Source organism: Lontra canadensis, unplaced genomic scaffold, assembly GCF_010015895.1.
Source record: "Lontra canadensis isolate GAN:19392208 unplaced genomic scaffold, GSC_riverotter_1.0 scaffold63, whole genome shotgun sequence".
NCBI classification, from domain to species: Eukaryota; Metazoa; Chordata; class Mammalia; order Carnivora; family Mustelidae; genus Lontra; species Lontra canadensis.
Genome location: NW_022631057.1, coordinates 7,854,746 through 7,882,040, shown reverse-complemented (window position 1 = coordinate 7,882,040; position 27,295 = coordinate 7,854,746). Strand labels below are relative to the sequence as shown.

The following is a 27,295-nucleotide window of genomic DNA, read 5'->3' as shown; positions in this document are numbered from 1 at the left end:
CCCACCACCTCCTACCAGCTTCCCACCTCAACGGACAGACACTGCTCAGTCTCTCCCTGTTGGTGTCCTGGGCCAGGGTCAGGGTTGGGTACACGAGGGTCTTGGGTGTCTCAAGATAGGGTATGGCAAGGGCAACCCTAGGTTTACAAGGTCACAGCCCATTCCGTGAATGACTGCCAGGTGGAGCCAACAGCTCATCCCCCAACCAGATACTCCATGTTTCCTGGAGCAGAGGCCACCATACCCGTGTGCTGGCTGTCACCTTGGGTGGAGGCGGCAAGGCTGTGGGAAGGGAGAGGCCTGCCTCTACTTCCCCACCTCTAGCCAAGAGACAGGTTGTCTGGCTGCTGGATGGTGAGTGGGTCATGGAGGAGGATGGGGGTCGCCCCACCCCCACAGCAGTAAATAGGCAATTAAAAGCCCTGTGACAGGTTGAAAAGGAAACCATGGAAGGAAGGACAAAGCTTTATATTTTACACCAGGGGAGAGCTTGTAGATGCCTCCGCAGGGAGCCCCATGAGCGAGGTGCTGGAAGCAAGAGGTTGAGGGATGAGTTTGGAACCTGGAAAAATCTCTCGAACCACTGCGTAGAGGGTGGACTGGGGGAGGGGGGCGATGAGAAGGGGAAGCAGGGAGAGGAGGGAGGAGGCTATGAAGTTGTCCAGGCAGGAAATGGGGGAGACTGGAACTGAGGCATGATGGGAGAGAGGATGACTTGGAGAGATATCGAGATGGCTCAGCGGGACTTGGTGCCTGAGGGATGTGGGGAGGTGTGGGGGAGGGGAACAAGAGGCAAGGATGACGCTGGGGTTTCAGAGTAGGTGACAGAGCAGGTGGCGGTGTCGCTTTACGAGATGAGACGAGCAGCACCCAGAGAGGAACAGGCTGAGGTGGGAGGAGGGACAGTGATTTTCGGTTTCTGTCATGTTGACATGCAGGTGCCAGCGCTAACCAGGCGATTGGCTTTGCAGGGCTGAGATTTTGACGGGTGAGAGGTAGGGGGCAGGGCTGGTCAGGAGGCAAGGAAGGCTTCCCACAGTTGCTTTGTGTGCAAACAGAGTCAGGAGGTGGCCAGCACCCTCCACTGTGGGAAAGAAGCCCTGACACCCGTCTGTGGGTCAGGCTCCCCTGCACAGTCTGGGTGCCCCCCTCCCTGGAGCTTTCTCCTGCTGCCCATCTCCTTCCCTCCCCACCCCTAAGCTTTTGCTGCAGGTGATGGACGGTGCTGAGCGTCCCCCCTGCACCCCAACTCTCCCTGTTCTGTGTCAGTGGGGGGAAACGGGGTCTTCCCTGAACAGAAGAGGACACTGGGGCTCAGGGAGGGCAGGGGAGTTCTGAGGAGACATGGTGGGTCAGAGGATGTCAAGAAGAGGGTCGGGGACGTTAATGTCCTGGCCAGCTGTGTATCCTCATGGCAGAGCGGGAGAGGGGCTCTGAAATCAACCAGGTTGGGGAAAAGTGGGTCCTGGAGCTACTGATGTATGCTTTTGAGTCCAGGACCATTGATATCCTAGCTGTGTGATCTTGGACATGTTATTTGACTTCTCTGTGCCTTCAGTCCCCTCGCTGGTAAGATGGGGGTAGTAACGTCATATACTTGAGAGAAGTTACTGGATGAATCAGGACCAGGTGTGTTGTAGCTTCCCTTCTCCCAACATAAGGAATTTTATTATACAGAAATCACAGTGTCTCAGAGCAGGCTCCCTAGTCACAAAGCCTTAATCACAGAGACCCTTGGGTTGTTCTAGATTCAAAGGCTATGCCCAAAGGAGATATATATATATATATATATATAAAATTCCTCTTCACCCCACCCGCTATCTGTCCCTGATTTCTCTTAGATTTTTCATTTTCACTCCTTGAAACCTCCAACCTCTCTGAATGGCTTTCCTGGCCACCCCAACCCCCTTCTCCGGCAAATTATCCTCCTCCCCTTCCTTACCACCAACAGCACCCAGTGTTTGCTGAGCACCCACGATTGTGCAGGATCTATTCTAATGCTGTATATGCATGACCTCATTTATTGCCCACAACACCCCACAAGGCAGGTAGTATTATTTTTCTCATTTTTACAGAAGAGTAAACTGAGGCACTGGGAAGTTAAATCACTGCACATGCCCAGTGGGCTGTGTGGGCAGGCCTGTACCCTGTGTTGGGCATCTTGACGTGGTTTTCTTGATATCAGGAGAGTATGACCATCCCTGCTTCTCTGGTGAGCAGCACAGGAAGGAGTCCCATGAGAGCAGGCCCCAGTCCCTTGCCATAACCCTGTTTTCTCCTGATTGGAAAACTGCTGCATGCCCAGGCCAGAACGGATGCTCAGAGCACCCAGCCCCAGCCTCTCCCTGGACCAGACTCCACTTGCCCAAGAGAGAAGCCTGCCTTAAGCTTGGGAAGCCGGCGTCTAACACAGCCCTGTCCTGGAATTCTCCCAAGAAAGTGAAGGCTGGGATTGTTGGTCACAAAAGGCACCATTTGTCAGAGAAGCAGGAGGAGGGAATAGACACAGAATCACCATGGGGGCCAGCAAAAGGGCAGTGAGATGTCAAAGGGCAGTTGGAAGCCAAGACCAGAACTCAGGGCCCTAGCCCCCAACCTAGACCAAGATGCTCCCAAGACAACTCTGGTCCTAAAGGCCCACTTGCTCCCTGAAGTCTGAAGGAATGCTGCTCCTAGGGGAGACCCCCGACTGAGTTAAAGGGGACTTTGGAAGCATCACCATTTCAGCCTTGAGCAGCCTGAGGACACTCATGTGGAAAAGCAACAAGGATCAGAGTTGCTAATTATCGGGCACAGACTGGGAATCGATTGCTTTTGCTGCATAGATCACTTCATCCTCAAAACAGTCCTTTTGTATGCTTTTCAAACAGTGCAAACATGACTCTGATTAAAATAAAGAAGGAACACAGCTCAAAGATGAACTCAACCTGGAAGAGAACAAACAGGAGGATAAAGCTGATTCTAAGAGAATTAGAGGAACAGAAGTGTATGATATTGGAGAAAGAAATGATGGACTAAGATTCCCAGGTTAGACACCAGGCTACCTGATGTCCCACGGGGCAAAGAAACAGTCACCCATTGGGGTTATGTTTTCTAGCAGGCAGAAATCATTTGTATCTCTACAGGACAGAACTGTGAGAGTTGGACAGACACCTTCCCCCAGCTCAGGGGTTTTCAAGGGCAGGGGAGGGAAAGGAAATTTGGCAATGCTGGGAAACTGGTGGGGCCTATTCCCACACTACTGGGATCTAGCAGGTAGAGGTTGGGCATGCTGCTAACATCCCACAATGCCTAGGAGGACGTCCTTCCACCAGAAAATTCTCCGGCTTACAATGTGAATAAGGCCGGGGCTGATAGACTTTGTCCTAGATGAAATAGTCCTTGGCCAGGCCTGTTATAAAATGCTCCAACATGACCTTATAAGGACATGATGACCTCCCTTTGTCTAACTTCTAAGTTCTGGATGATTTTTGGCACACCGGTTAGGTGGGCCTTGGTGGTCCCCGGGGTAGGGCCAGGCTAGCGGGATTCAGCCTTTCAGCTTGTCCCTGGCCCCCTGCCTCCCCGGCTTCCCCAGTCCCGGCCCTCAGAGAGCGGTGGGCCCACCCCTGCCAGCCCGCCCATGTCAGCGGACTCGGCCATGCCCCAGTACATTCCTGGGGTTCAGGTTCCTGTGCAGTCGTCTGCGCAAGGCTGCAGCCTAAGCCTCTGGCATCCAGCGCACTTGTCTTTTTATAGGGTCTGGAATGTGCCTGCGGACTCCTGCGGCCCACAGCCCACTCCACCTCACCATCTGGGGAGCCTCCGGCCTCGGATGGACCCCAGCTCTGGCCTTTTCTTTGGAGATCGGGGCGGGACCTGCCGCGCCCCAGTGATTGAGTCTGGGTCACCGTACAGGGTCTGGCAAAGTGAAATGAAAGCTGCCTCCCGGCCCCACCTTGAAGCCTGCCCTCTTTCACTGCAGGGACTCAGCTCCCCTTCTGGGGGCTTAGCGTTCCCCACCCCCACTCTGTGCCCTCGCACAGGGCACAGCTGCAGACCGGGAGGGGGGTATAGTGAACAATGGAAGCCTGGAAGAACCCCTGGGCGCCCTGTCCAAGTTGTGCAGACTTTGGGGGAGTCCGAGGGGAGGGGAACACGGGGCTTGCTCATCAGACAACCTGCCTCCAACCTGGATTTCTGGCAGCTTCCTGAACTCTCTGAGCCTCAGTCACCTCACGGGGACCACGATAGCGACCCTTGCAGAACTCTTACATCAATCAGGGCAATGACGTCACATCCCACCTGGCACATAGGGGTTGTGTGGTTTTCATTCTTTTCCTTCTCTGTCCGACCAGCACTCCCAGACCACAGCCATGGGGCCATGGCAGACATGGGCAAGACCTGACAAAGCCCTCCAGGCGTCCCAGGCTTGCTGTTTTTCTCTCCCTCCCCGGCATGGCCTGCTGGCTGAGACCAGGGACCCTGGAAGCAAACCATCTAGGTTCATGTTATTGTTCTATTGCATAATAGCTGTGTGATCCCAGAGAAATCACTTAACTCCTCTGTGCTTCAGTTTCCTCCTCTGTAAGATGAGGGTAGGAGTACCTCCCTTACACGGTTCCGTGAGAATTAAATGTATATATGTGGCTCGAGTAAAGCCTGGTACGTAAGTGGGTGCTGAATATATCTTAGCTAGCTAGCACTATGATCACCTAAGACAGTACTGGTCTCCCATGCCCTCCCAGCCTGGGCACCCCTCATCCCACCTGTCACCACCACCACAAGTATGCAGACGCCTCCTGCTACTCTCCGCTTCACGGTCTTGCTTGGGTAGAAAGCCCTGGCATGTCTGACCTACCAAGACCTGGGAGAGTGCGGTTCTGTGTGGGAAGGGAAGGGGAAGCAGGATGGCAGGAGAGGCCCACTCAGATCACATCTATTTGGGTAAAAGTCCATCAGGCTAAATATAGCTACATTCCTCATGCCTGAATGGGTCATTTTCCAAACCTGGAGGCTGAGGTGGTCATGGAGATAGATGCCAGGACCTTGGTCACCCCGTGAATGGTGTGGCCACTGGACACCAGCCTGGTTTAGTAGAAAATTCTTCGTCTCAGTCACGGCAGGTGGGATAAACCCTCTTGGCCTCAGGCACCCCGGTTCCCTCTCTAAGCCCCACTCTCCTCAGCTGGGAAGTAGGAAAAACAGTGTATGTAGCAGGGCTGAACAATCATCTAGAATTGAGGTGCTCAGGAAATATCATTTTTCCTAGAAATCAATGTTCTCTTGATTCTGAGTTGGGTCCCTCTGGATGGGGAGAACCTCAACATTGGTTATTCTTGCCGCTTTCCGTTAGCCTGCCTGCCCTGGGCTTGGGCCAGGCCCTGCGTCTCAGGCAGTGTTAAGGGTCCCGGGTCCCAGGTGCTCTGTCGATCCCACATGAGGCCATATTGTTCCAGTCCCCTGGCCACCTCAGGCCGCCCTCCACTGTCTCCATGCAAAGCTGAAGGGGCAGGAATCCTTGGCAAGATGGGACCCTGCTTTCTTGGGGGGCCCCGAGGCCTCCTCCCAGACCCTGCTACATCTTTCGGGCATGATGAGGAAGAAGACCCCCGACCCGATCTACCCCAGAGGCTTCTCAACCCTGGGGTCATCTCTGTTTTGCTTGTGAGATAGACCTGTTTCTTCAACCCATTCTCACATGGTGCGTTCAGGCTTTAGAAAATGAAAGCCTGGGGCCCTGGCACAACCTCTCCTGGGGCAGGAGGCCCAGCCTTGCTGTCTGCTTATGGGAGCAAGAAAGGGGATGAATCAGGAGGAAAATAATCATTAATGTTAGCAAAGTATCTTATAATAGCAGTACCCAGCCAGCCTGCTTCAAGCCCTTGCTGTGAGGCCCACGAGCATGAAGGGCTGTGGGGGGATACCCATATGGAGCCCCCCACCAGCCAGCCTGAGCCCTCTCCACGCACCCTGGGTTCCCCCTCCCTCAGCCAAACTCACTTTGGCTCCTTAAAGCGAATGTGCCTTCAAGAGTTAACAACAAATATGAAAGAATGCCCTTCCACCAGGAGGATTTATGCGCTAACAGATCACAAGGGGTTGACCGTAAGGAAGGAGACCCAGGCCCAGGTGGTGGGGAGGGCACGGTGATGGCAAACCCCCTTCGCAGGGAGCCCGTTGACTGAGCCATGCCGGCTCCTTTCTTAGCCCTGCTCTAGGCTCTTATGGTTCTTCCTGAGCCCTAAAGGGGCCTGCTGGGGGCCTGGGAGACGGGAGTCCAGTCCAGTCTTCCTGCAGGCTGCAGTGTGGGTGTGGGGATGAGGAGAAAGAAGACGTGGTAACAGCTGCCTCTCTGGTCCCAGACAGGGAGCAGCCAGCTCCCACCATCTTCCCTCAAGGCCAGTACAGGCTTGGGGGGCGGGTAGCAGACGGCAGGACTGACTGACCCTTAAGGCTGGAAGGCAGCCGGAAAATAGAGGCAGTAGGAGGGTGAAGGGAATGCAGTCTGAGCCTTGCCTTTTTCAGCCCAGCACTTCGGGAGTGTCCAGCTTTAACGCCCCCAGGAGCAGGGGCAAGGCCTGTGGGTCAGCGCCATACACCAGGCCTACCTCTGGCCAAGAGGTGGCCCTGGAAGCCCCGGTTAGAGGTCTGTTTGTGGAGAGACAAGAACTCCCTGAAGGGGACACGTGGCAGTGAAGGCTCTTGAAGGAAGCTGATAACAACACTCTTCTCCCAAAGCCAGACTTCTCCCAAAGCTTCTCCCAAAACACGGTCCTCCCATGAGGTTGGGAGGGTCAGGAGATCAGAGCTGTCTCCCCCTTTCAGAGCCTGCAGTGTAGTGTCCCTTCTTAGGAATAGAGACCCCGAGGCTACACCTGTGTTGATTCTGCACCCAGTTCCAGGGCGTATGGGGGGATTTCCCCCCCACCACCAAGCAATGCTCTCACGCCAGCTGGGTGTCCGACAATTGGAACGAATTCTGACATTGTCTACCTGGACAGGACACTAGATCTCACAGGTTCAGGGCTCAGCCCTACCGGACTGACACCACCCCCAACTTCAGAAGCCAATAACAAGTTCAGGTTGTTATCTCTGCTTCTGACTGACAGGCTAAGGATGGGAGGTTCCTATGACCCTCCCCTTAGGTTTGATTCCTTTGCTAGAGTGGCTCACAGAACTCAGGGAAACATTTTACCGGCTCCATCACTGGCTCACTATAGAAGGGTGTAACTCAGGAACAGCCAAATGGAAGAGATGCATACCTTGGCCTCAGGGTATGGGGGAAAAGAGCACGAAGCTTCCATGCTTTCTGAGTGTTCCACACTCCCTGCATCTCCACTGTTCACCGACTCAGAAACTCTCTGAACCCTGTCCTTTTGGCTTTTCACGGAGGCTTTATTACATAGGCACGATGGGTTAAATCATTGTCCATTGGTGACGGAGTCAACCTTCAGCCCCTTTCCTCTCCCTGGAGGATAAGAGGATGGGACTGAAAGTTCTAACCTTCTAATTCCGTGGTTGGTTCCTCTGAAAGCCATTACCACATTAAAATAACAAAAGACACTTTTGTCACTCTCATCACTTAGGAAATTCCAGGTGTTTTAGAAGCTCTGTGCCATTAGCAGGGTGAAGCCCATAATCCGTATTTCACAGTATAAATGCAGTATCAGCACCTCCCTTTAAATTATCCTGCAGGAGAGATGATGATTTTCGACTGTATTTTATTATTCATTCAACAACATTTCTTGAGCACTTGAGCACTTGCTCTGTGCCAGGCTGCACAATATGCTCTAAACAGAGATTCTCAGACAATTTGTGGGGAAAGACCAGTCTGTTGCTTCCAATTTACAGTCCACTGTGGACAGGTAGGGGGTCCTGCCCACTTCATGGGACGCGCACCCCATGAGACTCACCAAGCCCAGACTGAGCCTGTAGTCCGCCCACGTGCTGAGAACTTGTGGCTAGTTGCTGTCACGATTTCCAAATGCTTATTCTCCGTGGCTGCTCTTGTCTCAGAGCGGTAACAACGGTTTGTGGACAGCCCCGCTCTCCAGTCTGGACCTGGAGAAGCAGTGTGCTAAGGACACTGGCTCACTTCCTCTGATCACAAAGATTCGTGTCGGTGGGATACTGTTCTAGATGTGGGTGACAGGGCACTGGACAAAGCCAAGGCCTTGTTCTCATGGACCTTATATTCAGGCCAAGGGAAAGAGTTGAAAGAAAGAAAGAATTGTGTGGTACACTACGTGGTGATCACTACTAAAGATGAAAACAAAGGAGAATAAGGAGATGGAGAGGGACGAGGGAACAGGGAGTGACAGGTGCACCTCGGTGATAAGATGGCATTCGAATTGGGATCCAAAAGAAAGCAGACCGTGAGCCAAGAGGTTATCTGGGAAGAACGTTCCAGACAGAGGGAGCAGCAGGGACAAAAGCCCTGAGGTCAGCACATTTTCAGCTAGGCCTAGGGTCGGGGGAAGACTCTTGTGGGGGCAGGGAATCAGAAACACCAGTGGGGACGGGGGTCAGGCCACAAAATCTCCCCTAACCACCACCAGAGAGTCTGAGCAGCCTTCAGTGCAGGGAGACCCTTGAGCACCCCACAAATACCACTCCTGAGGGGGAAAGGTATGTCTCCCTTATCCACGCAGCAGAAAAACCATGGAGAATCCACAGCTGAGAACACACATGGTGTTCTCAGTATTAGAGGGGAAGGTGAGGACACCCAGGACTTCCGCTCCCTGTGCAGGGCCAGAAGGACCTTCTTAGGTGACAGGTCTTACTTGGGTGACAGGCCACAGGTACGTTCTGAGCAGAGGGGCCACTGTGAGCTAAGCTGGGGAGAGCTGGGGGACCCGAACGCCATTCCATGTGACTGGTGGGGAGCCAGCAGGCTACGGGGAAGTCAGGGGTGTCAGCAGGAGTTGGGTCATAGTGGGCCTTGGGTGCCATGGGAAGGCATTTGGATTTTTCTGGTAAGCCGTCTGGAGCAATTGGAGAAAGCAGGCCAGCGGGTGGTTGGATTCCTATGCACGGGGGACAACGGTGGCAGTGAGGGCAGCAGGGGTGGATTCGGGAGCATCAGGGAATTAAAAAGTCTGAACTTGATGGGCGGGGTCCAGGGGAAAGTGATGGGAAGAGCCCAGAAGGACCCTGGGCTCCTGGCTTGGGCAGCTGGGTGCCACTGACTGAGACAGGGACGAAGGAGGAAGTTCAGCTTTAAGCATGTTGGATTCAAGGCAGGACTGAGCCGAGACCCGGTGAGCCACCCACAGATGCGACCTCAGACCACAGCCCTGCGGAAACCGAGAGAACAGGGCGCGAGCAGAAAACAGACTTGCACAAGGGCACCCAGGTCTGTCTCTCTTATCAGAATGGCTTGATTTACTGAGCATTTGGAACGTGCGAGGCCATTTGCTGGCACCCCTTGCAGGAGGCCCTTTACTCCTCACCATGACTCTTCCGGGTAGTGGGCAGGTCTCAGTTTTACAAGTGAGGAAGCCGAGATGCAAGAGGTTAGGAGGTTGTCCAAAAGAACAGAGCAGATGAGACACTGCACGCCGGATCCCCGCGGCCTCCCACCTGCTGATGGCAGCCTCTTAAGCGGGTGGTAAAGGGAACTGGGGTGGTTTAGGGAAGGCTGGTAACTTTGATCTTAGGGAGAGAGAGCCGGGTCTTGCCTGCCGCCTCCAGCCCTGCATTTAATAAATATCTGTGGCATGAATGTGCCTTATTCCTTGTGAAAGACTGAGCCCCGGTTGGCGGGGCTGCGGGGCAACCCAGTGTGACATGGACAGCACTGTCCCAAAACTCAAGAAGGGACATATCCTGCCTCCATCTCCTCCTGACTGAGCGCCCATGTTGTGTGCACACACAGGGCTCCCACAGCAGCGCGTTAGAGCTCCAGGAGCCCCCGTTCCAGTGCTCGGAGGGGTGCCGCAGGGAGAGGTAACAGCCTGTGGAAGCCGAGTGACCCCATGTGAGGCTGGGGGCCCTCGGCCAGCGTCCTCGGGTCTGGTGGCGGCCAGACAGGCAGTGGCAGGTGCAGGCGGCTCTCCTGTGGATGTGGCTGGCCGCCCAGCCTGTGAGTGCTGTGACTATTTTGGGCCCTGTTTTCCCTCCCCCCATCCCCACTTCAACCATCTTGCCCCTGGGGCTGCAGCCACTTAAATACGTAAATGCTGACTTGACTTCACACTCCTCCTTACTCTTGTCCCTCACGGTGTACCTGACTCCCAGGAAGCCCGCTCAGCACAGGAACACAGGAAAGGAAAGAGCCAGCCCATCCCAAGGAGACCCTTCGTGGTTGCCCCCCACTCCACCTCAGTAGGGAGTGGCCCAGACGGCCCTCTGAGGCTCTTCACAGAGCGAGATGTCCCGTGATTCCCCAGCTCATGTCGAGTTGAGCACGATTCCTATAAACAAGCCTGTTAGGGGCGCCGGGGTGGCTCAGTTGTTCAAGTGTCTGATTCTTGGCTTCAGCCCAGGTCATGATCTTGGGGTCTTGGGATCGAGCCCCATGGCAGGCTCCTTCCTCAGTGGGAGTCTGCTTGAAGGTTTTCTCCCTCTCCCTCTCCCTCTGTCCCTCCCCCTGCTCATGCTCTCTCTTTCTCTCAAATAAATAAGTCTTCAAACAAACAAATGAACAAAAAAAGCCTGTTAGTAGAATGGCATTCCAGAAAAAGACTAGAAGAGAAAGGAAGCTCTGGGATTACAAACTGGTGTGGCAAGTTAGGGGTGAGGTTAAGGAAAGTAGGCTCAGTCCGTATGCGTCTCAGTTTTCCTCTCTGTGTAGAAGGGGTAATTGTGCTCTCAGGAAAATTCTCTGAATGACAAGTTGGGAGGTTTCTAGGACCGTATCCATATCAACGGGACATTTGGCGACTTGTTCCCTTGCTTCCCACACTTGCCACTCAGAAGTAAAAATAAATTATCTTCCAGATTATTAATAGGGTGATCTGTCTCCTGACCTGGCTCCATCCAGAATGAAGAAACTATGAATCCATAGTATGAGTTGTGCCTCCATAGTGTGCTGATGGAGAGGCCCTGGTGGGGAGGCTTTCCTGGGGTGGGTGTTGGTGACTAAGGGTAAGAGTGGGCTTGGCGTGAGGCAGAGCCCCCTTGGTGGTCAGGTCCAGAGGGCCAACCAGCTTGTCTCTATGTGCCTCCTGGGGTTGTGCAGTGCTGGGTCCTGCCAGCAGCAGGCTGGGCAGACCCCCCTCAGAAGACTGGGCTTGTTTGGGGAGACCTGGAGGGGTAGGGCGCCGGACTCTTGGAAGTCCCCAAGCCAGGGTTTGGACGGCTGCAAGGAGAGCAAATTCAGCCCAGAGTCTTGGCAGAGGGGACTCTGCCTTGTCATTTAGAAATAACTCTCTTGGGCTCAGAGAAGGGGGAAGGGTAACTGGGCCCAGGATCGGGTAACTGGGAGGATCAGAGGATTGGGCTCCAGGGTCAGAACCTGGAGGGGTCAGCAAGGCCTTCTGCAGGGCAGGGCTGAGCTGAAGCCATTGGCTCTTACCTGCAGGGTCTCCTCCTTTCCCAGTGTGCCCTGATTCCCTTCACCCTGAGTGCAAGCACCATGCCCGTTACGTGGCCGCCTGCAGGCAGCTGGTGTGGGGCAGGAGGACACACAGGGGAGGTCACAGACAAATCAGTTAAAGGTCAGACCCTGGTAACATCAGCCAGAGAGGGCCATCCGGGGTTCTGACAAACACTCCCCTTTTCCGCCACCGCGCCCATCGTCAGTCCTCAGGATGGTGCCAGAAGAAAGATGTCCAAACCGGAAACGACCGGGAGCCTTCCCTTTGAGGGCTGCCCAGACCATTCATTGATCCATCTGGGTCTAGGCCCAGGAAGAGGCATAATGAAAGAAATGAACAAAAATCCACACACTTTATGGGGTTTGTGTTCAAGGGGGGTGAGATAGGAAATGAACAAGATAAAAATATATGTGGTATTTTTAGCTAGGAGTAAGTGCTAAGAAGACAAACGAAAACAGACCAGAGGAACAGAAAATGTCAGAGATCCCTCAAGTTGTACTTGTCAGTCCAGGCAAGGCCCGGGTGAGGGATGAATTTTGAGTAAAGGCCTGTAGGAAGGGAGGGAGCTGGTGATGTGGGGGTGTGTGGTGGTGATGTGGGGGATCAGGGTAGAGGAATTCCAGGCAGAAGCAACAGCCAGTGCAAATGTCCTGAGGCAGGCACATCAAAGGAACATTGCCTGGAGGGGAAGTCAGGGCGGCTCAAGGGTGCACTCAGGATGCACAGAAGAGTGGTGTGACTGTGTTTGCTTCCACAGGAGAAACTGGAGTATTTCTTCCTCATTGTTTTCTCGATTGAAGCCGCCATGAAGATCATTGCCTACGGCTTCTTATTCCATCAGGATGCCTACCTGCGCAGTGGCTGGAATGTGCTAGACTTCATCATTGTCTTCCTGGGGTGAGGCCCCAGTGTGGGGGGTGGAGGGGTTGGAAGTCAGAGGGGATCTCTGAGACCACTGTGCCCACCACCACCACCAGCCTCCCAGAGCAAGATGGAACCCCAGCACTGTGCCAGGGGCAGCCTCTGGAAGGGCCAGCTCCCGCACAGATGCAGCCAGTGCTGGGGGAGAGTAAAGCACTCCCAGATCATACACCCCTTCCCCAGCGAGACACTCCACGTTCCTTTGTTCTCATATCACACACAGTTGGAAATGATGGACGTGGTTTCAGCAGCCAGCAATTTCTGGACGTTTATAAATTTCTCAACCTTTGTCATCTATTCATGTCTTCCATGGTCCTGTACTAAGCACCTGCTATCTGGGTTCACAAAGATGGACATTTAGGAACCTGTATTTGTCGGCTAGGGTTGCCGTAACAAAGTCCCACCAACAGGGAGCCTCTAACAACAGTATTTGTCTTCCCCCGGCTCTGGAGCCTGGAGGTCCAGAGATGAAGGTGTTACCAGGTTTGGCTGCAGCCTGGGACGGTGGGTGGCCCCTCCTCCCCATGAGCCCGTGGTCTTTCCTCTGTGCGCACGCTCCCCCCGGGGCTTCTTCGCGCCTCCAAATCCCCTCTTCTTCCAACGACACCAGTCCGACAGGCTTGGCGTCGACCCTCACAGCCTCACTTCAGTCTTTAAAAAGGCCTCGTCTCCAAATACAGCCACATTCGGAGGGACTGAGGGTCAGGGCTTCGACATATGAATGTGAGGGGCACACAGTTCAGTCCATAACATAATAACCACCATTATAACAGGAGCATTTACCAAGCACTTACTATGTGTTTTACATGTAACATCTCATTGAGGATCTTCAACCATCTCAGTTTTCCCATTTAAGGAGGCTAAGGCTCAGAGAGGTCAAGCAACCAGCCCTCGGTCACAGAGCCAGCCAGCGGCAGTGCCAAGACTCAAACCAGGCGATCTTGGCTCCAGAGTTTGCTATTCAACCACAACACTGCCCTTCGGCACCCTGGGGAAAACAGAAGTCTGTGAATCAGCCTCCGCTCTTAATGAGCTGCCTTGGTGGGAGGCCAAGACCAATGTATACAGAATAATGGAGTGTCGGAAGACACTACCACACAGTGCCTCATTGTACTGACACAGGAGAGTGTCCCAGGGGTTCGGTCGTCAAAGGAAGGATTCATAAAGAAGGGTTGGAGATGGCCTTCAAACAATAACAGGACTTGGAGTAAATTGAGAGGAGGAGCAGATGAGCAGGGAAGAAAATAAAAGGGCATTGTCGGAAAGCACAGCACGAGGAACCCTCACGGAGAGACCTAGCTTCCGGCTTTCTGCTCTGGGTCCCCACTGAGGGCACCGCTGCATGGGGTACACTTAGCTCCCCAGCCGGGGACTGTGTGTGCCCGTGGCACGTGGACTTCAACTCCCTTCGGCACCCAGGCATCTCAGCGGGATCTAGTATTCTTTTCCCTGAGTCTGAACTTGGCCTCAGAATCTTTTCTAATGAAATTTTCCAGGCAGGCATCACCAAATCTGAATTCATGGTAGATGAGAGTTATCACTCCCCGCTAGGCTTTTCCACAGTGTCCCCTGAGCACAGATGGGACACGGGGTCCCAGACCCACAGAACAGGGGCTTATCTGACCCTCTTCTCTCCCTCTTCTCCACTCTAGGGTTTTCACTGTGATTCTGGAACAGGTTAACGTCATCCAAAGCAACACAGCCCCGATGAGCAGCAAAGGGGCTGGTCTGGACGTCAAGGCCCTGAGAGCCTTCCGCGTGCTCAGACCCCTCCGGCTGGTGTCTGGGGTGCCGAGTGGGTGCCAGTGCCCCTCAGATGCCCTTCCTCCTCTCCCAGTCCATTCCCTTGCCCAGCCCTGGGCCCCCCTCCCACCTTGCTGTCCCCGAGGCTTCCCAGGATATAGAGAGAGGGAGGGCCAGGAGCCAAAGAGAGGAGATGACTCTCCTTTCCTCCTCCCTGCTCCCCCTCTGCAGGCCTGCAGGTGGTCCTCAACTCCATCTTCAAGGCCATGCTGCCCCTGTTCCACATCGCCCTGCTCGTCCTCTTCATGGTCATCATCTATGCCATCATCGGGCTGGAGCTCTTCAAAGGCAAGATGCATAAGACCTGCTACTTCATTGGGACAGGTGAGCTCGCAGGGCCATGGGGAGGAGGGAGTGGCCCTAGGGCAACTCAAAAGGGACAGCCACCTCAGCCGTGAAGGACCCCGCAACTAGGTCATTGCTTCCCACATCTGTTATCCTGAGGAATGGGTTTCTCTTGGACAAGGACAGGTCTGCCAAGGTCAATGATCAAGGGAAGTGGACCAAGGACTGGGCCACGGTTTAATCTGCAGCATGCCCAGCCCAGACCAGCGTGGTATCTTTGGGCTTTCTGGGCCAGCTGTGGACTGAGATACGGACTTGGGACAAGCCTGAATTTCTATTTGTACTTTTCTTTGCAGCCCTTGTTTTTGCTTTGATCTGAGAAGCCCCTCCAAGCAGGGCCCCACAGATTGGTGTCTAACGGGGATCCCAAGAAAACACCCAAGAGCCAAAGGGTCATTTGTAGGGTTATCAGAGAGAACATACCTTGAGGCTCAAATGAACTTGAGCCAAGCCTTCCAAAGCAGCCATTCTCAAACTGTTTGTCCCAGGACTCCTTGCACTCTTAAAAATTATTAGGGACCCCAAAGAGCCTTTGTTGATATGAACTTTAGTCTCTGATATTCATTGATATCCATAGATAGGAAAATTGAGGAAAATGTCATAATATTAATTTATGAATTCATTTTAAAAGAACAGTGATAAGCCCGTTACTTAGGAACATAGATATCGTATGAAAAATAACTATATTTTTCCAAACCAAGAATACTTAAAGAAAGGTACTGCCTTACATTTTGTCCAAATCTCTTTAATGACTTGGCTTGATAGAATCTTCTAGATTCACACAGCTGCTTCTGTGTTCTGTCTGTTGTGAAATCACACGTCATGTAGGCTCTAGAAAACTCCACTCTGCATTCGTTGAAAGACTGGGAGATGAAATAATGTCTTGGCATTCTTATAAAAATAATTTTGACCAGGGGCACCTGGGTGGCTCAGTCGGTTAAGTGTTTGCCTTCAACTCAGGTCATGATTCCAGGGTCCTGGGGTTGAGCCTGATGTCTGGCTCCCTGTTCAGTGAGGCGTCTGCTTCTCCTTTTGCCTGCAGCTCCCCCTGCTTGTGCTCTCTCTCCATCAAATAAATACATAAAATCTTTCTTTAAAAATTAAAAAAAAAATTATTTTGGCCAGGTGGGTGCCCTGAAAGGGTGTGGGTCCCCCACTCCAAGACTCAGTGCTGCCCGCCGGTGGTGTCAGTCTGTCTCGGTTAGGAGCCTAACTTCTACTGGGGTCTACAGGAACTGAACATGGCACAAGAAAGAAGTGACTTCTATTAGGACAATTCCTCCCACCAAAAGCCCAGACTTGAACTCACCAGAATAACCCAGGATGGACAAGATTGCCAAGATCCACAGTGTCGCAGGACACTCCTCACTTCCCCAGACCCGCTGACAAGGGGACAGGCAGCCCGAGGTCCAAATCCAAGACAAGGCAGTGAGCTCTGATAGAGCTTTTGGTGGTTCCATTCCTAGTTCTCTCCCAGCTCAGCCCCTTCCTGTTCCTGTAACAATCTAAGTCCTATAATGAACCTTATCCAAACAGAGCGAAGGAGACTTTTTTTTTTTTAAGATTTTATTTATTTGACAGACAGAGATCACAAGTAGGCAGAAAGGCAGGCAGAGAGAGGAGGAAGCAGGCTCCCAGCTGAGCAGAGAGCCCAATGCGGGGCTCGATCCCAGGACCCTGGGATCATGACCTGAGCTGAAGGCAGAGGTTTTAACCCACTGAGCCACCCAGGTGCCCCGAGAAGGAGACTTTATCACAACCTTCAAATCTGAGACTCGGAGGTCTCACCTGGTGTCCTCATGCATTCTTGACCAGTGCTGGCCAATGGTGCTCCAAAACCTTTCTGGGATGGGAGCTACCTGACTTGAGGGGTCAGGGACCCACTCAGAGCTCAGAATTCATCAATGTTTTCCTCTCCCATCTCTAGAAGACTGAGCCAACCTGGTAAATATGGGTGAGGTAGGGCATTCCAGCTCTGATGAGCTCATCGAATCTCTGAACACAAAAGGAGACAAAAACATCCTAAGATAAAAGGGGACCCAGGATGTCATCGAAACTGAAGGATTTTAGAGACAATATGAGCACCATCCAGGGACACAGAGGGGACTGCAGCCTGTTGGGAATGTCTGCTAGGAGCAGACCCCTGCCCCTATAACTTCATGTCTCAGGGCAGCTCATCTCAGTCCCACTGGGACATCTCCATGTGGCTCCCAGAAAGAACTCAAGTCAGAACACGGGTGGCCCCACCCTCACACCTCCACCCCAGCCACATGCTGCCTCCTTTTTTAAAGTTTTGTGGGCAGACATGATGTTCACGTTACCCTTGCTACACAAGTGGTACTTCATAGGAAACTAATCCTTGAAGACGACCCTCTAATGAGGCCGGAGGGCACAAGATACCACTGCAGCTGCCTGTAGACACCCACCTCAGGCCGGGGCCCCAGCAGTCCTCTTCCTCCAGCTCCGTGTGCTCCCGGGGAGCACTCCTTTGCATTTCCGGCTGAGTGAGCTCTAGACCTAGTCCTCAGTAATCGCAGATGACTCTTCTCCCATTCTTGTCCACCCACACTTCCAATCTGATGCCTGCACTGCCTTCTGCAGATATTGTGGCCACGGTGGAGAACGAGAAGCCCTCACCTTGCGCCAGGACGGGATCGGGGCGCCCATGCACCATCAATGGCAGTGAGTGTCGGGGTGGCTGGCCAGGGCCCAACCACGGCATCACCCACTTCGATAACTTTGGCTTCTCCATGCTCACCGTGTACCAGTGCATCACCATGGAGGGCTGGACCGACGTTCTCTACTGGGTGGGTCTGGCCCCCGTGGCTGCAGAGCCCCCTACCTTCATCCCCAGATTCTAGGGACGGCCGGGGATGGGGGCGTGGCGCTGTTGGTCTGACTCTAATGTCCGCTGCTCCTTCTCACCCCTCCCTGGGAAACCTACATAGGGTGCATGTCCCCCTTCTTGTCCCCAAGTGTCTGTGTCCCAGTATCCTCTGGGCAGTTCCCAAGGTACAACCTGTCTGTGCGGGACCTAAGAGGTGGGTGAGGAGAGGAAACCCGGAATCCAGGGGTTCTGTCTCAACTTTTCTAACTTTTCCTGAAAACTGCCCGTGGGTGGCTCATTCCTGATGACCTCGAATCTCAGATTTCCTAAGGGATGAAGGGCCCTTTGAGTCTGTTTTGCCCCAGAGCAAGACTGCTTTCTGATATAAATATCACTAGGTATCACTTTCCTTGCCTATAAAATAAAAATACCACTACATCATAGGGTAGTTACAGGTTACTAGGCAGATTAGCTGAATTGTAACAGTGCCAGCAACATGGTCAATGCTACATTAGTTTCCTTGTTGGAGTATATTATTTGTTTGGTGTTATCGGAGCTAGTTTGCATTTCTTATTTAATCCTCCCACCACGGAAGGCATTGTTCCCACTTTACAGATGAATAAACTGAGGCTCAGAGAGGTTCAGTAACTTGCCAGCAGTTATGGAGCTAGCGAGCAGTAGATCCAAGAATTGAACTCATCCATCTGGCTCTGATCCCAGAACTCTTAACCACACGTGACACTGCCTGTGGAGGCAAAGGTTGTCAAACTGTCAGATGCTTTGCAAATAGAAAGGATTAGTACGAATAGTTCTTGTAAGCTCATATTATGGGAGCAAATTATCAAACATTTCAAAGGCCTGTCACATGTGTTATTTCACCCCTGCTACAAGTCTGTGAGGGGCAAGCACATAGCATCATCCCCGTGGACAGATGGGATAATGCTCAGAGATGTTAGGTGACCTGTCTAGGGTCACACAACTTGTTCATGAACGAGCTGGCCACGCTCAGTCCAAGGATTCTTTGTGCTTCTTCTACTTTGAAAAGTCTTAGCTGTCAAGAAACCACCTCGGGGGAGAGTGTATGAGGGAGCTGAGCCAGGGACGTGGATGGCTGGAGGGAGAAATGGGTGAATCGTGTCTGGGCCAAGTGGACAATCAGCAAGGCTCCTTTTGAGAAGCCCTTCTAACTCCAGGCCCTAGGACTTTGCCATCTGGGCCCAGATGGCCTCTCTCCTTCTCCCCCAGGGTCAGGTGGAGACTGAGAATCCTGAGTCTAGAAGGGGACATGAGTCATCAGGTCAGGATATGAGTCCTCAGGTGTGAATGGGACTCACACCTCTGTCTGGACCAGGTCAATGATGCCATCGGGAACGAGTGGCCCTGGATCTATTTTGTCACCCTCATTCTGCTGGGATCCTTTTTCATTCTCAACCTGGTGCTGGGTGTCCTGAGCGGGTAAGGAAGCTCCCAGGCAGTTGGGAGGAGAGGGGAGATGGGAGAGGAGAAGAGGGAGGGAAGGCGGGAGGGAGAAGGGGCAGCAGGGTGGGGGGAGGAGGGGAGAGAAGAAGGAAAAGAGCCAGAGGGACAAAGAGAGTAGGGGGTAGAGAAGGAAGAGGAGTGAGAGGAGGAGGAGGACCAGGGCAGGGAGATGTGGGTTAGAACCTCCACTTATCCCTGTTGCCAAGAGCCTGCTCCCAGGTTAGCAAGGTGGATATTGAAGATAAAGGTAGGAGCCCCTTAATTTTTAATTTTTTCCTTCTCCTCCAGCCTTCTCCCATCCTTTCTTCCTTGGTCCCTCTGCACCCCCACTCCATCTGAGTGAAGCCCCTGAGACCCCGGCCTCCTGCCCCTGGAGGCAGCTGATGCTTTAGCATCACGGGTCGGTGTAGCCTTCTGGTGAGGCGCCGGGCCCTGGAACTTAAATCCTTACACTACCGCTTGAGGGCTCTGTGACCTTTAGCTAATTACCTAACCTCTCTGTGCCTCAGGGTCCACATCCTTCCAATGGGAATAATCTCATAGGGTTGTTGGGAGGAGAAAATGAACTAATACATACAAAGCACTTAGAATTGAGCACATAATGAGCACGAAGTACTGACAGTCATTATTTTTTTAAGATTTTATTTATTTATTTGACAGAGAGATCACAAGTAGACAGAGAGGCAGGCGGAGAGAGAGGAGGGAGCAGGCTCCCTGGTGAGCAGAGAGCCCGACGCGGGACTCAATCCCAGGACCCTGAGATCATGACCCGAGCCGAAGGCAGCGGCTTAACCCACTGAGCCACCCAGGCGCCCCTGACAGTCATTATTAATGAGAGAGGTTCTCTCTGTGAGGGCTCCCTGCCTCCCGCCTGCCAGCCACAGTGGACAGTCTGGAAGTGACCGCGCGTCCACTTCCCCACTGCCATCACTCCACCCCCAGAAGCTTCCCCCCAGGCATTGTGTAGGCAGAATTCAGGGGGTTCCAAGAACTTGAATAAGAAAAACTTGTCTTTGCTTTTTATTAACTCTAATTGAAGTTCAGTGTTTCCTTTTATCAGGCTTGGAGACCACACACCACAGTAGTGTTACTAGCAGTGACTCTGACTTGTCCCAGTAGAAACCACATGTCCCATTACAAATGTTGCAAAGAGTGCTTCCACTCCCTACTACTTTGAAACTGTAATGGTTGTTAAGTTGGCAACCAGACCTAGTTAATGAGTTAATAAAGAAACATATGTGGTATTTTATCACGATTTCCTTATAGTTCAGTAACTGTATTTTAATATAATCAATTCCTTTGCAGTAAGAGTGTTTTATGTTGTGTATTTCACAACATTATTCTGAGGAGGGACCCATACGTTTTGTGGAACTACCCAAGGATCCACAGCATGGAAAGGTCCAGAGCCCCTGCCTGTGCCCATTCCCTGGGGGCCGGTGCTGAGGGCTGAGGTGCTCACGTCACAAGCCCAGCACCATGCTCCAGTCTCCCCCTCCCCCGACCCTGCTTAGAGGCCGAGGGCTGCCTCTGCTGGTCGGAAGACTGCTCACTGGCCCTCAGGTGCCTTCCTTCTAGTGGTGCCACATGGTTTCTTCTAGACTCAGGAGAATTCCCTCCAGGGTTTGGGTCTATAAGCCCAGCTACACTTCTCAGGTAGCTTCAAGGTTGGACAGCCGGAGAATATGAAGTTCCGTGGCTGATTCTGTGAGGGCAATGGGCTGTCATGTCGTTAACCCTTAATATCCAAGGAAACCCCAAGATGAGATACGATCAAATATCAGATGGGAGGAGCAGAAAGCAATGAGAAAGGCAGGCTGCCTGGTTGGGCGGGGGATGGTGAGGGGGTGGGAGAGTGGCTGCCCCTCCACCACCTGGAAGGACACCTGGACCCCAGGTGACCCCCTGGACCAGAAGGCGGGGACACACCCAGCCACAGAATGTGCTCTCTCTGTCCTTGGGATGCTCAGTCCTCCACCACCCCCTTTCCCTTTTCTCCTCCCTCCCCCGTCTCCCCTATTCCACTTTAGGGAATTCACCAAGGAGCGGGAGAAGGCCAAGTCCAGGGGAACCTTCCAAAAGCTCCGGGAGAAACAGCAGCTGGAGGAGGACCTGCGAGGCTACATGAGCTGGATCACGCAGGGCGAGGTCATGGACGTTGAGGACTTGAGAGAAGGTTTGGGCCCAAAGGCATGGTCAGCATGCCCTCCCCACCCCTAAGCTGCCTCACGCAGTCAGTGCCCACTGGGAGCACTGAGTCAGAGAATGTCCTGAAAGCCTGGGAGGCCCACGGAGCGGTATAACGTTGCCATGCTGCAGGTAAGAGAACTCAGGCCCTTAAAGGGCGAGTGACTTGCCTAAAGCCTTACACCTGGAAATGATGGCATCCGGGTGTGCCCGGGGCTCTTCCTAGAGTACAAAGCACCATGCTACCTGTCCATAACCACCCCCTGCCCCGGCGTGGGCTCTTTCTTGGGTCCCAAACACACAGGGATCCAGGCCTGCCTAGGGCCCATTGTCACAGATGTCTCCAGTCAATGGCCCCCTTTCCAGGCCTGTCTAGTGCAGAGGGGCCCAGAAGCCTGGTCCACTCTTTCTTTCTTGTTCCCAGGGAAGCTGTCTTTGGATGAAGGAGGCTCTGACACAGAGAGCTTGTATGAAATCGAGGGCTTGAACAAAATCATTCAGTTCGTGTGAGTATCCTCTTCTCCCCAGAGTCTTCCCAGCCTCAGAACTCCCAGAGATAGGGAGTTAGAACCCATTTACTGGTCCCCATTTACTGGACCTTAGAGTCACATTTGCCATCCTTTAGGGCAACCAGAGGCCACTCAGCAGATGACCGAATTATATACTACATTGGGAATAAAGTGGGAGCCTGCCAGGGGGCAAGGGAGAATTTGGCTGCTACCCTGTGGTCAGAGTGGCGTTGGTGGGACAATTAGTCCTAGAAAGCTCTGCTCAGGAAAAGGGAAGTTGTGTGCTGCAAAGAGGTAGCACAGAGAGGTGTTCAGGAAGGACGCTGGCCACCCCAGTAGTCTGGAGACGAGGGGAGACTCCAGATTCAAATGTCTTTGTCTCAAGAGGAAGGTGTGTTTGTTTAGTTGGCTGCTTCCTCTTCTAAATTCATACCCACTTGTGAGTTTGGAAGATCAAACAGAGAAATACATCAAAGAAAAGATGATGGTCCCCACTGCCCTTCAAAGAGGTAACCATGGTAACAGATGCATATCCCTTCAAGATCTTTGCTATGCTTTTCTCTCTCTTACACACACACACACACACACACACACACACACACACACACCAGGTTTTTTTGTTTGGCTTGGCTTTTTACATGCAGGGTTCCTTATGCTAACTACCCTCGCTACAGAGCCTAGAACAGTGCCCAGCATACAGGAGGTCCTAGCAAACACTTGATGAAGAAGATATACATACTATCAAGTAACATATTTTTAACTTAAAAAATATTTGTTTAGGGCAACTTTATACATACGCACGTGTCTTTTTTTTTTTTTAAGACTTTAATTTTTTTAGAGCAGTTTTAGGTTCATGGCAGAATGGAACAGAAGGTACAGAGATTTCTCATATCCCCCGCCAGCACACAGGCACTGCCCATTAATCAACATCCCCCACCAGAAAGCCGTGGTGTACGTTGGGGCTCCCTCTGCGTGCTGTCCCCTCTGTGGGTTTGGGCAAATGTGTAATGACATGGATTCATCATTCTAATATCATTCAGAGTATTTTCGCTGCCCTAAAAATGCTCTGTGCTCCGCATTCTCATCCCTCCTCCCCCCACATGATGTTGTTATCGTTTCTGTAGTTTTGCTTTTTCCAGAATGTCACATATTTGGAATCGTACAGCATGTAGCCTGTTAGTCCACAGGATGAATATACCACAGAATATTAATCTTTGCTGGTTTTGGCAATGCCAACAGCGCTGTAGGAACAGTCCTGCATAAGTACGAACATTTCCACCAGGCAGATTCCTAGAAATGGAATTTCTGGATCAAAGCATATATATTTTTAAACCTTGGTCAATGCTGCCAAATTGTTCTCCAAAAAATGTTGCAATGATCGTGGCAGTGCCCTTTCCACACACCCTCACCAACACCAGATATGACTAATCCATTACACAATTGTTTTTCTAATGAAAAAAATGCACCCCCCACCCCGTGTGCTTTAATTAAAATGGAAGCGTGTGGGGCCCCTGTTCCATGGCGGGCACTGTGCTAAGCATTCTGCTTGCATTATCTCTAATTCCTGAGATCATTATTTTTCTCCTTTGAAAGAGGAAGAGCTTCACAAGTAGGAAGCAAGATTTTAAATCAGTCTGGCCCTGCGGCTCACGCCCTTAGCGTCTCCCATGTGGCCAGAGGAGAGAGTGGGCGATCGGATGGAGTCAGGCTGGAGCCTGTCGGAAAGCAATCCCAGAAAGGGGGGGAGCTCAGAGGAAAGCAGCTCTTTGCCTCCCCTCTCCCGTGTCTCCTCTCCCAGTCGCCACTGGAGGCAGTGGAACCGCATCTTTCGCTGGAAGTGCCATGATGTGATCAAGTCCAAAGTCTTCTACTGGCTGGTGATCCTGGTCGTTGCCCTCAACACCCTGTCGATTGCCTCCGAGCACCACAACCAGCCTCTGTGGCTGACCCACTTGCAAGGTGAGACACAACAGAGTGAAGCCAGAAAGGGGACAGATGTGGCCAATGGCCAAAGCCAGCCAGTAGCACCTCAGGTTTGGCGGAAGACGTCATGGAGATATTGACATTGTTTTCTAGACATTAGAAGCTGGTAATACTATTTTCCTCATGGCATCACCAGGGGCAATAACAGCAGCCAGTTGGGAACCCAGGTGTCTGGGTAAATGATTACAATTTCAGATACTGAGCATAAGGATTACCAGCAATCTAGAACTCCAAGCATCCAAGTTAAAATTCTACTGCCGAAACAGCAGTCTTTCACCAGCTATTTATTGCATGCATGGTAAATGTAAGGCATAGACAGTGAATTCAGATGCAGAGAGAATTAATAGGCTCTTGCCTTCCAGGAGTGTATTTAGAGGAGAAGATAGATGCTCATGAAGAATGTCAAGTCCACATAGGGAGGGCAACCATACAGGCAAATATGGGGCAGCAAGAGAAGGATTATAGGGGAGGAATGTTGGAGCTCCGTGGACCTTAAAGAATCAGTAGAATGAGCCCCCCAGCAGTCAAAGGGAAGGGAGGATTCCCCCAGAAGGAACAGCATATGCAAAGACATGAGGATATAGAATAATACGGTGAATTCAGGGAGCTGTAAGAACTTCGTATGTGACTGAGAGCAGCGGGAGGGGTGTTTGCGTGTCGAGGCCCTTAAATACTTGAGCAAAATATTGGGACTTTAAACTTTGGGTGATGAGAAGCTAATGAAAAATTGTCAGCAGACATATAACACGATCAGACCAGAATTTCTAAGGATCAGTTTTGGTGGAAGTCAAGTCAGCCTCATCCCCACGATAGATGTTCCTCTGCCTGTGGAGCTCTGAACTGCAAAAAGGCAGAGACTAAGAGAACAAGGAGACCAGTCCCAACATGGCGGACCAAACTAAGTGCCCTCCAAGTGTAGACACGTGGCAGTGCTGCTTAAGTCATAATAACAATATTTCAAAGAAAGACAAGGAAGTCTCTAGATGGTAGAAATGAAGAAACCACTGAAATCCAGAGGCAATGAGCTCATGAATTGATTTCCAGGAACATTCTAGACCTAGAGCTAAAGTCTGCCACTAAAGAGTGGCAGTTGGGTTCTTAATGATCGGGCAGGGACAGGAGACAGGGGCCCAGAGCCTGGGTCAGGTGAGGAACAGAACTGACCCCCTGGATAGAGCCAGAGCTTAGGATTACCCCTTTGTGAGGGAAGCAAAAATCTCACCGCATTGGGCTGGGGAAAGAAGGTGGAAGTTTATCCATGCTGGAGGCTCTGGGAATAAGGAAAAATGTCTCAGGTGAAAAAATTGCAATCCAATCTGTGCCCTATATGTATGGGCTCCAATTTGCACTGTTTCAGATGGTGTAGGGATCCTAAGCTAAGACAGTAACATAAAAAACTAGTCAGAGGCAAGGGAAAAAACCCTGTGGTGCCCAGCAGAAGCAAACATACGCCGCCCTTTAGGGATGCTTCTCAAACCAAGGCATACAGAATTCCCGCAGGGAAAAAGCATTTCCCAAAGAAGAGCTTACAACAAAACAATTGCAAAACAGATAAGGAAGAGGGCCACCCGGGGGAAGAAGTATCAAGCCCAACCAACAGGAATGAGCAACCCTGGGAGCCTGAGGTAGTAGGACAACACAAAAGATACTATGTTTAAAATGATGAAAAAGATTAAAGGAATATAAGTAGAAAAGAAGACTGTCTTTTTCTATGGGAAGGAGGTAGGGAAAAATTTGCCACCAGTCTTCCTGAGAGCTCCTTGAATGTGTCAAGTATTGCCAACGCATTGTCTGAGTACCGCCCACCCAAAGGAGTCAGAGACTTGAGGTTCCTGGCCTCCGCAGATAAATGGATGGTAGTGCCACTTACTGAGATGGGGAAGGCAATCAATGGCTGAATATATTTGGGGGTGGAGGAGGATGGGTACTACTCCATTACTCATCAACTTAGTCTTAGGCATGTTGAGTTTCAGGTACCTTTGAGATATCCCAATGGAAATGTCAAGGAGGCAGATGGCAAAATAGGTCTGGAACTCAATGGAGAGGTCTATGTTGAAGAATTAAAATCTGGGAGTCATTGGCAGGGATGGCCACTGAAGCTACAGTCTTAGAAGACATCCCCAGATCATCAGAGGATATATATACTATAATGTATAGCTCAAGGCCAGCATCCAATGGTTAGGTAAAGAATTACATCTGCAGAGGAAGCTTGGGAAAAGCAGGAGAAGTAGAAGAAATCCAGAAGGATATAGGGTTACAGAAGCTAAGGAAAGATAATATTTGAAAAAGCAAGAGTGGTCAACAGTGCCTAGGGCTTCTGTGAGATCAGGAAAAATGAGGGTTAAAGTGCTCCTTGGATTTAGTGACCTGGAAGTCATTGGTGACCTTGAGAGAGCCTGTTGGTGGAGTGATCAGGTAGACCCAGTTAGGTATGACTTAGAGAGCAAATGGAGCAGGGCAGGGTGGGAAGAAATGAAGGGATCCAAGTCAATAGCTCTCTAGGAAGTCTGGCCGTGATAGGGAGAAGAGAGCTGGGATAGGAGCTACGGGGACAATCGGAAAGACTTTAGCATTTAAAAATGGTGATGGGAGAATCCAGTTGAAAGGAGAAGTTAAACACATAGGAAAGAGAAGCGATCGTTGGCAGTGAGGGAGGGGTCGGGGGGGCTGGTGAGCAAAGAACAGGTGGACAGGTTGGCTTTGATAGGAGAAGGACGCCCTCCTCCAACAGGAGAGAAGGACGTGTACAGTAATGAGACTATGGCAGGGCTTAATTAACTTAAGCCAAATTGAAAGTAATGAAACTCCCTTATGATAAACATGGTATGGCTTAGCATTTGAGAAACTTACATCAGCATTCCCTCAATGGGCAAACATTCGCCAGGTTTTACGGATTTTGAGAGTGGAAAAGGGATGATGTTTGGAAACTCAGCGAGGGGGTTTGGGGCGGGAGGGCTCAGCCAAGGTCGTGGCCTGGAGACAGGGCAGGGGGAGAGAGAGCGAGCGATGCTGAGGCTGCCCCCCCCACCCCTACCCCGCAGATGTAGCCAACCGCGTGCTGCTGGCCCTCTTCATCATCGAGATGCTGATGAAGATGTACGGGCTGGGTCTGCGCCAGTACTTCATGTCCCTCTTCAACCGCTTCGACTGCTTCGTGGTGTGCAGCGGCATCCTGGAGATCCTGCTGGTGGAATCGGGCGCCATGAGCCCCCTGGGCATCTCCGTGCTGCGCTGCATCCGCCTCCTCAGGATCTTCAAGATCACCAAGTGAGCGCCGGGAGGGTGGGCACGGCTCCAGCAGCCCCACGCCCACAGCGTACCTGGTCTGCTCTGCAGGGGCTCCGTCCCCGTGGTCTGGGGTCTGGGCAAGTTCATGGGTGGCCTCTTCCCCAGGACGTCCCTCTTTCCCTGAAAGAAATGACTTTCCCCTTTTGACCTCTTTCCTTAAATTTTTTTCCCCTCTTACCTCTTACCATCTGGGCAGGGATACCGGGCAGGGGTGCAGCACATGGCGTGGAGGGAGGAAAGAGGACAAGAAGAGTATGGGAGAAGGAGGAAGGGGAGGAAGATGAGAGGAAAGGAGAGGTGGGGAAAGGGGATGGAAATGAGGAGGGAGAATAAAGAATAAAGAGGGAGGGAGCAGAGACGGGCTCATCGGCTTCCCAGGGTTTATTGAGCAGCCGCCTGAGCTGGGGACTAGGCACAGGGGGCGCAGGGGTGCA

The 27,295-nt window shown here is 52.0% G+C and overlaps 1 protein-coding gene across 1 annotated transcript in view; it reads left to right on the top strand.

Moving 5' to 3' along the window:
* Positions 1 to 27,295, top strand: part of CACNA1S (calcium voltage-gated channel subunit alpha1 S) — a 67,664-nt gene that overhangs the window by 4,602 nt on the left and 35,767 nt on the right. The window contains 9 exon segments of the mRNA XM_032878228.1: positions 12,280 to 12,419; positions 14,096 to 14,238; positions 14,418 to 14,570; positions 17,193 to 17,398; positions 18,770 to 18,873; positions 20,925 to 21,070; positions 21,506 to 21,587; positions 23,389 to 23,549; positions 26,615 to 26,840. Of these exon segments, the coding sequence (XP_032734119.1) occupies positions 12,280 to 12,419; positions 14,096 to 14,238; positions 14,418 to 14,570; positions 17,193 to 17,398; positions 18,770 to 18,873; positions 20,925 to 21,070; positions 21,506 to 21,587; positions 23,389 to 23,549; positions 26,615 to 26,840 (1,361 nt within the window).